Source organism: Oncorhynchus mykiss, chromosome 16 (assembly GCF_013265735.2).
Source record: "Oncorhynchus mykiss isolate Arlee chromosome 16, USDA_OmykA_1.1, whole genome shotgun sequence".
Taxonomy (NCBI): Eukaryota; Metazoa; Chordata; class Actinopteri; order Salmoniformes; family Salmonidae; genus Oncorhynchus; species Oncorhynchus mykiss.
Window position 1 is genome coordinate 58079628 of NC_048580.1, and position 9623 is coordinate 58089250.

The 9623-nt window shown below is 49.0% G+C and overlaps 1 protein-coding gene across 1 annotated transcript in view; it reads left to right on the plus strand.

The window, feature by feature from the left end:
- LOC110492402 (ataxin-1-like) overlaps window positions 1-8629 on the plus strand; it is a 47702-nt gene extending 39073 nt beyond the window's left edge. Inside the window, exons 2-3 of the mRNA XM_021566690.2 lie at window positions 6120-7807; window positions 8034-8629. Of these exons, the coding sequence (XP_021422365.1) occupies window positions 6248-7807; window positions 8034-8468 (1995 nt within the window). The 5' untranslated portion in view covers window positions 6120-6247 and the 3' untranslated portion in view covers window positions 8469-8629. The remainder of the gene's footprint in view (window positions 1-6119; window positions 7808-8033) is intronic.
- The last annotated feature ends 994 nt before the right edge of the window (window positions 8630-9623 follow it).

Consider the following 9623-nt stretch of genomic DNA (forward strand, 5'->3'; position numbering starts at 1 on the left):
GGAATATAAACTACATTTTTTAACACATTGGTAATGATGTGAATGTTAGCTATCTGTCTTTTCCCCTTTACAGCAGCGTCCACGTTTGTGTGATCTAGTACATTATACATGGATGTTTTGGAGAGATTCTGTGCATGTATGATGGTATGCAAAACTACACTTTACATCTTGCAGATGGGGGTTTCCCCAATCTTTACATCTGTGTGTGTGTGTGTGCGTGTGTGCGTGTGTGTGTGTGTGTGTGTGTGTGTGTGTGTGTGTGTGTGTGTGTGTGTGTGTGTGTGTGTGTGTGTGTTTGTTTGTGTGTGTGGATGTGTGTTTGTTTGTGTGCGTGTGCACGCGTACGTGGTTATGTTGGTGTTAGCATGCAGTTTTGTGAGTGAGCTGTGAGATTATGGTCGTTTTAGTGGTCTTAAACATGACTAATAATTTAATGACATTGCTAGTCTTAGATTACTCTTTGTGTTTTACTGGTTCTAATTAGTTTTTAGATATCGTAGAGAATCAATTAAGACACTGAATGAGCTTCCTCATTAATCTCTGTCATCAGAATGGTTCAGCAGCTAGTTTACACAATACTACAGGGAGCTTTAGTCTCTCACGGTTTGAATTATTGCACTGTGGGTTCAATGCATTCTCTGGTTCCCATGTGTGTGTGTGTGTGTGTGTGTGTGTGTGTGTGTGTGTGTGTGTGTGTGTGTGTATGAGACAGAGAGATAGTGAGAGAGATGTGAGGTTTAGCTTTGAGTCAGAGGCAGCAGCTAAAGCTAAAGTGTGTAGGATGAGACCATCCCTTGTCCCTCCCAGTCTCTCATCAACTATCTGTTTTTTCTCTTTCTAATTGAAGACAACACACACTTGTGTAGAAAGGAGAATATTTGTGTAAAGGGTCAAAGTGGATTGATGGTGTGTGTGTGTGTGTGTGTGTGTGTGTATGCGCGCACGTGCATTTGTCCATCCCTTTCACAGTAAGGTGAGTGGGTGGTAGCGGCAACTGGTCTGCTTATGTGGCTCGTTGCATAGACATGCTTCTCACTGCTAGATATTATTCATTTCCTCAAGTCTATACACACACACACACACAGTCCCAGTTAGGCACTGACGCTCATACACATGCTGACACACTGACACGCGCAGTCTCAAGGCTTCTCAGTGTTATTCTCACTTTGGTGGGCTTGCTTGTTCTATTTCTCACATACATCGCTGTGTGACAGGGTGTGACTGGCAGCTGTTGCTGGTGTTTCTATTAGTGCTGTGGAGGTAAAGTAGGAAGCAGTCTGGGGGGAGGGGCTTGATCCCCTGGATGACTGCAGCTTGTATGGCCACCAACACTCGGACAACACTCTGGTCAGCAGCCCACTCTAAGGTCAGTTGCTGTACTTTGGATCCATTCATCACAACCAACTCCATCAACCCGTCTGTTCTCTTGTGTTCTCAACTGTTCTTTTTTATGTCTAACTGTTGTTCAGCTAGATTCATCACTACTGCATAACAAATTCACCCTTGGAGTTAATTAAGATTCTTTACCCTCTATTCTCTCTTTTTATATCAAAACTGTGATAAGTATTTAAATGGATTGACTTTGAGTTTTATACAGAACTTGTTTATGAGTGGGAGTGGAGATGTATTGGCGTGGACACACTTGTTGATCTAGTTGTTTATGGAGGAGATCGAATAGCTGAGTCAAGCTGGGTCCTCTCTGTGGTCAGATGCTGAATGGAGGTTGTGTCTCATTCTTATGCAGGACACTAGGTTAATACAACACTACGTGTATTTCCTGTGGAGAGCAGTAGTGTAGTGGATGGTAAACTCAAGTAAACGCAGGTTACCCACATTTCGTTTTTTGCTTGACAGTTTACCCACCTTATGCAGAAAAATCCATTGAATGTATAGTGACCATTACTTTTTTCACCGCGGCCAGCAATCAGAGTTTACACACCGTTTTTGTACCACTACATCACTGGTGGAGAGGATGGAGAGGGGGAGAGGCATTTAGAAAATATTTCACAAATTTCACTTTTACAGTTCACAAATTCCTCAATGACATCAAAGCTTGTTGATATTTTCTAGCATTTGTATTTCTTGATATGCATTACACATGCTTTGAGTATATGTAAAAGCAAAGGATTTGCTTTCTTTCTAATGAGTGACATTTACTGTAACATTACCACAACCCTACCACCAAAGAGAACAGTCATCTCCAGAATAACAAGGCAATACACTGGTGCCAGCTAATCCCATCATCCAGAGCCACAAGAAGTAAAGAGGGCAAGTCAAGTCATTTCCAATGTGCCCGCCAATCTTCCATCCCACAGCAGCAGAGTGACAGAGTGACATTTATGCTGACTCTGATGCTCTCTGAGGAAAACCTTTACATATTCACTCTAGAGCTGAAGAAAAACTCCTTCACCTCTCACACAGGAGGGCTGAGAAGGCACACACATGCTCATGCTCACACTCGCTCACACACAGAGGCACGCGCATACACAGATGCACACACACACACACATGCACTGTGCAATAAGAATGTGTGTTGCTGTGTGCGTGTTTGTATGTGTGCATCTGTATATGCGCGTGTCTCTGTGTGTGAGCGAGTGTGAGCATGAGCATGTGTGTGCCTTCTCAGCTCTCCTGTGTGAGAGGTGAAGGAGTTTTTCTTCAGCTTTAGAGTGAATATGTAAAGGTTTTCCTCAGAGAGCATCAGAGTGCATACTGTCACTAAGAAAGTAATACTAGCTGTATGTTGTGTAGTAAGATGTTAGTAGCCCATGTGCCTCACCCTAATAATTTGGTCCATTTTCCCCACATAATTCAGCCTACTATTCTGACTTGGTGGTGCACATGCACCATATAGCCTGTTTTAGACAAATGTCATATTAAGCGGAGCAGCACAGGGGAACCCAAGAGCAGACTCAGACCAGGAAACAGGGATGAATGAACCAAGATATTTATTGTAACACAGGGAGAGACGAAGTGCAGATCCAGGGAAGCTTGGACGAGTTGTAGGAAACCAGATGTGAAGGCTGGAGTGAGCTGGGTTGGGACAGGGTAAACAGGTCTGGAGGGGAATCCAAGGGAGTGATGAGTTGAATTCAGAACAGGGTAGCAGGGTGGTCAGATGTGGAACAGGAGACAGGAACCAGAGTCAGAGTCAGAGTCGCAAAACTGCAGTGAGAGGAGAAACAGCATCAGGCAAGGAAATAGGCACAGCAGGATCTTAAATAACAGCAAATAGCTAGAAGCATGACAGACTGAACGGAAATTATGATCTGGCAGAGTGGAATTGGCAGGACTGAGTATTTGTAGAGGTCTTGATTATGGAACGGGTTGCAGCTGGTGGGGAACTGCTCTGACTCCAGCACACATGTCTCCAACCAAACAATCACACACAGAGAGAGAAGAAGAGGGAGAGATAGAGAACTGGAATGCTGTAGGTCAAGGAGACACCGGATGTCCACTAGGGGGTGTAGCAGGAGCAGATGTGACATATCATCATCAAATATTATAAGAGTTTTCATTGTCTGCTTATATGCCTCCTTTATTTATCCTACTGTTCTGACTTAGTGAACAGGGATAATACTGTAAGAACGGCCCATGTTCTGAATTCTGTCGCTGTACATTTCAAAAGTGCTGAACAAATAGTTATATTGACTATGTCAGCCCTAGCTCACTCATTAATGTCTTATTCGAAATTACGGATTGCCTCTTATCTGCTCGTCGCTGCTCGTATTATCTGCTCGTATGCCATAGTTTGTATATCTCAATTGTCCGTAAAAAAACACATTTGTTTGAGCAAGTCAGCCATATCAGCTATGTTTTTTAAAAGGCAGTAAATGAGGCTGAATTAACTGTTTCACTGCCAGACAAGGCTCCGCTGATAGCCAGGTGTAGTAGTTGGGACAGCTGTAGGGACTCTTCTGTTGGGACAGCTTTATGTAGGCCTTAACAGTTTGTGGCCACCATTTGTCACCGTTATAGTGCAGTTAATGTATTGTTTAGTGTTGTGTTGTGTAGTGGCTTTGCTGGCATGCATTTTTTTCCCCAACCAAGATTTACATGCCTAAGGGTGGCGGGTAGCGAGACAGGGAGAATTGTCAGTCGGGGCAGACAGCCGTGCGGGCTAGCCGAGTAGTGAGTGTTGGAGAGGACTGGTGGGTGGTGGGCGTTATGTGGCGGTGGAGAATTCATACCCCTTGACTTACTCAACATTTTATTATGTTACAGAATTCAAAATTCATCATTTTTCTCTCACTTATCTACACATAATACCCCATAATGACAAAGTGAAAACATGTTTTTAAACAATTTTGCAAATGTATTTAAAATCAAGTACAGAAATATCCATTTACATAAATATTCACACCCCTGAGTCAAAACCCATGGGGCAGTGCACAATTGGCCTAGCGTCGTCCGGTTTAGGGAGGGTTTGGCCGGCAGGGATATCCTTGTCTCATCGCCCACTAGTGACTCCTGTGGCGGGCCGGGCGCAGTGCATGCTGACCAGGTCACTAGGTGTACAGTGTTTCCTCCGACACATTTGTGTGGCTGGCTTCTGGGTTGGATGTGTGCTGTGTTAAGAAGCAGTGCGGCTTGGTTGGGTTCTGTTTCGGAGGACGCATGGCTCTCGACCTTTACATCTCCCGAGTCTGTACGGGAGTTGTAGTGATGAGACAAGACAGTAACTACTGACAATTGGATACCATGAAAACGGAGTAAAGAAAATATGGAGAGTGGTACTCAGTAATATGTTGGATTGGATTTGCATCAGGACAAAAAGTGAATTGCAACTGCGTTAGGAATAACTCCTGTATCTTTGTAGTGACTGGAGGTATTGATACACCATCCAAACTGTAATTAATAACTTCACCATGCTCAAAGGGATATTCAATGTCTGGGGTACAGAGATAAGGTAGTCATTCAAAAATTCTGAAAACCCTATTAGTCCATGCATTTTATTATATGACTTGTTAAGCACATTGTTACTTCTGAACTTATTTAGGCTTGCCGTAACAAAGGGATTGAATACTTATTGACTCAAGACGTTTCATTTTCACATTTTTTATCATTTGTAAAAATTTAGAACCACATAATTCCCCTTTATTAACGTTATGGGGTATCCATTTTAAACTCCGGCTGTAAGAAAACTAAATGTAGAAAAAGTCAAGGGGTGTGAATACTTTCTGAAGGCACAAAATAGAGGTAAACACACACATACTCGAACACACACCACCCTTGGTGATATCAACAGTGTTCCTCTCAGCTTAGGGTGGGTGGTGACCAGCTCTGTCCATCGCAGGGGGAGTGAGATAGAGTTATAGCAGCCTGAGGGGTGTGTGTGTGTGTGTGTGTTTGTGTGTGTGTGTGTGTGTGTGTGCGTGTGTGCCTCCATGCGTGTGTAAGAAAGTGTGTGTACCTGCGGTAGTAAATAGGACATAGAGGAACAGCCCTCAGGGGTGTGAGGGAGGCGCTTCATGAGAATAAACCATATCTCTATGTTCCATCCTCAGAGAGAGAGAGATGAAACGCCTCATGCTGGGAGTTTATACAGCATGTGTGTTTTTACAGATATACTGCACTGCCTCCGAACTGCACTGTTCGCACAATGTGCAGCGTATTTTTAGAAATTTTGTGGGAGTTCATGTGCTTCTTGAATGAGACCAATAAACTGGGTAGTTTCAGTCCCGACCACATTACCAGCAATGTAATTAATATGTGTAGCAACTACAACGATCGCGAACTGTAGTTGGTGAGCAAGAGTTGGCCCACTGGAGTTGATAAAATAGGCGTTCTGGTTGGGATTCATTGTCTAAAGTTCTATTGACATCAGAGACTCCAGGCTGTCTAATCAAATCTGCATTGCTGTATTACAGAATGTGCACAGGGGAGAGAAAACATTCTCTGCCTGTATCTGTGTCAGGTGTTGGTTTGTTTGTGTGTATCAGAGCAGTCTGACTGCTAAGTCCTGACAACTCTTGACAGCTAGGCCTGACAGACTGTCCACATTTCACTCTGATATGTACACACTTCACTCAATCTCTCTTTCTCTCTGCCCCCCTCCCACTTCCTCACTTTGTCTCCCTCACTCTCTCACCTCCTGCCCTGTCTCTCTGTGGTTACAGTGATCTGACAGTGATGCCGTGTCAAGGCCCATCCCTCTCTCTGCGCCCCTTTTTATCCCGTGAGGCCCATGTGACCTAGCCATCGCCCAAACACAGGGGACCGTGCCCGCCGCCGCTGGCACCCACCCATGAATCCCAGCCCTGACCGCGGCAAAGAGTGCCTCCCCCCTAAGAAGAGGGAGTTCCGGGATGGTTTGGCCAACCAGCACCCCCCCCTGGACGAGTTCAAACCACCCGCCACGCCCCCCAGGACCCGGCCCTCAAGCAGCTCAGGGAGGGGGGAGGGGGGCAGGGGGAGCAGCGAAGAGGCTTTGACGAACCGCCACAGCCTGCTACCCTCTATCCCACCCCCCCTCCCATCCCCGTGTATCCCCCTCCCTCTGCCATGGCACCTGGCCTACCCCTCCTCCGTCCCCCTTCTCTTCCTCAAAGACCAGGTAGGGAAGAGGGATGATCTTCTCCCCTCCCCCTTCCCCCATCACTCCAGGTGTCTCCAAGGTGAAATCCTGCCACCCTCCCCCTCCTCATCCTCTTCCTCCTTTAAGAGCCCCTTCCCCACTGAATCAAGAGACATGTGGTCCTATTTCAACACAGGCCGAAGGGACTACAGCTCCTCTCTTTTCTCCCCCTCTTACCTGTTCAGCCAGCCCTCCCTCTACCCCCGTGACCACTCCCTGACTGAGGGCAGACACAGGTACCTGGGCAAAAGGCCCAACGGGCTGGACGTGCCAGGCAGCAGGACTGCCTCTGCATCTAGGGTGGCACTCCCCTCAGGAGAGTACAGGAACGAACCCAGCGGCAGTGCCAGGCTGGGCGGCAGCCCCCACGGTTCCCATGCCAACGGGAGACGGAGACACCAGGACGTTCCCACAGGGCGTTTCGAGCAGTTTGCAGGTTTCCGAGATTTCCAAGTGACGCCTCCGGAGGGCCCTGACTCACATTCCTCTCTGCAGGACAGGGATCCCTGTGGGACGCCAAAGGCTGGGATTTCCACCCTGATCCCCACTAGTCCCCAGCCCCATGGGGCAGAGACCCGGGCAGGGAGAGGGGAGCTACTGGACCCCCTGGGGGGCTCTGTGGCGGAGGCTCATGTCTACTACTCCCTGGCTTCTGTTTACTCCACCCTGCAGCCCAGCCAGCTCAGTACCCAGGCCCAGGCTCAGCGCTACCCACTGTACAGCCCCTCAGGCAGCTCTCTGTATGGCCTGCACACCATGAGGAACTCACAGCACTCAACCCAGGGGCAGCTCAACAGCCACAGCACAGAGAAAGACAGAGAACGAGACAGACAACAAGAACAAGAGCGAGAAAGAGAGCCTGAAGGAGACAGAGACATCAGAGAGATAGACAATAAAAGATACGGAAATAAAGACAGCAGAGAGCTCTCTCCTGGGCAGCAGTACTCGCGTCCCCTTGCCTCCCCCTTCCTTCCCCACATGACCGCCTCACCCTCTGCCCCCCACCACATCCCCCCAGCGCTCCTACCTCACTTTGCCAAGGGTTCTCTGATTGAGCTGGTGGGGGGTCGTTTGAAGCGTGTGGAAGAGCTGAGGACGGAGGACTTCCTGAGGAGTGCTGACACCTCCCCAGAGTTCCACCTGAGCACCTGCACCGTGCTGCTTATCGGCCCCAGCAACACACACGGCTTCAACCACCTGCAGGTCCTTCTCACAGACAGCAACACTCAGGTCAGGGGCTCATCGAGTCACTGCTGAACAATAAATTACATTTATTTATAAAAGGCACTAGTAAAGTGAACGTTTTTAATCTGCTCTATTCACGTAATGTAAACATGTGACAAATTTCCTTTCAACAACAATAGTTGAAATCATTAATTGAAATTCCTATCCTTAGTAAAAACTATGTAGATGCCAGCATAGTTGTGAATATGTTGTTGTTGTTCTGTGCATGTAGGAGTTACTGACGGTTCTGGTGGAGTACCCATTCTTCGTGCGTGACCGCGGCTGGTCTTCCTGCTGTCCCCAGAGAACCGCCCAGCTCTACGGCCTGTCCTGCCGCCAGCTCAGCGAGGGAGACATCTGCTTGGCCCTCACCCCCTTACACACACGCACAGTCCCCCGGGGCCACAGGACACACACCCAGGCCAGGGCCAGCACACACAGGGAGGATATGCCCCCTCCTCTCCCTCCTCCTCCTCTTCCTCATCCCTCCCCTGCTCTTGTCCCTCCTCCTCTCCCTCCTCCCCCTGTAGACCCCCCCACCCAGGAGCAAACACGTCCACGCAAGAGGCGATGGTCAGCCCCCGACCTCCTTCCTCCCACCGGAACTACTGGGCTTGACAAGACCACCAATTTACCTCACGGCTCCAAGCAGAGGAAGTGGCAGTAGAGCGCACACGCAAGCACAAATACACCCTCCTTGTGTGAGAGCACGAGGCAGGGTTGCAGGGAAGGACATAGAACAGGCAACTTTAAGGGTGTCCACACTGCTGCCCAAAGCATGAGCCCATACCCCACTTTCCCATCTCCCAATCTCTGCTTAACACAACTCAGACAGCGGTCTGAGGGGCAGCGGTCTGAGGGGCATCAGTCTGAGGGGCAGCGGTCTGAGGGGCAGCGGTCTGAGTGGCAGCGGTCTGAGGTGCAGCGGTCTGAGGGGCAGCAGTCTGAGGGGCAGCAGTCTGAGGGGCAGCGGTCTGAGGGGCAGCGGTCTGAGGGGCAGCGGTCTGAGGGGTAGCGGTCTGAGGGGCAGCGGTCTGAGGGGCAGCGGTCTGAGGGGCAGCGGTCTGAGGGGCAGCAGTCTGAGGGGCAGCAGTCTGAAGGGCAGCAGCCTGAGGGGCAGCGGTCTGAGGGGCATCAGTCTGAGGTCAAGCGGTCTGAGGGGCAGCGGTCTGAGGGGCAGCAGTCTGAGTGGCAGCGGTCTGAGGTGCAGCGGTCTGAGGGGCAGCAGTCTGAGGGGCAGCAGTCTGAGCTGCAGCAGTCTGAGGGGCAGCAGTCTGAGGAGCAGCGGTCTGAGGGGCAGCGGTCTGAGGGGCAGCGGTCTGAAGGGCAGCGGTCTGAGGGGCAGCGGTCTGAGGGGCAGCGGTCTGAGGGGCAGCAGTCTGAGGGGCAGCAGTCTGAGGGGCAGCGGTCTGAGGGGCAGCAGTCTGAGGGGCAGCAGTCTGAGGGGCAGCAGTGTGAGCTCCACATTGACAGTATGAGATGTTTAGTGAGAATCAAGCACTTGTTTGTGTTCACTCTGTTTTCATAATGGTTGTCCCACACCCATACTGACAGTGTTTTCTGCAGGGTATCGATTTTCAATCAGTGTGAAAGTAAACTGTATTAAAGAAGTCTATCACAGATACTGTATATACACTGCCCTCTGTAATTATTGGGAAAGCGACAATTTTGTTGTTGTTTGGACTCTGTACTCCAGCACTTTGTATGTGAAATGATACAATGAATATGAGGTTAAAGTGCAGACTGACGCTTTAATTTGAGAGCATTTGAATCCATACCAGGTGAACCGTTTAGAAATTACAGTGCTTTTAGTCTCCCCATT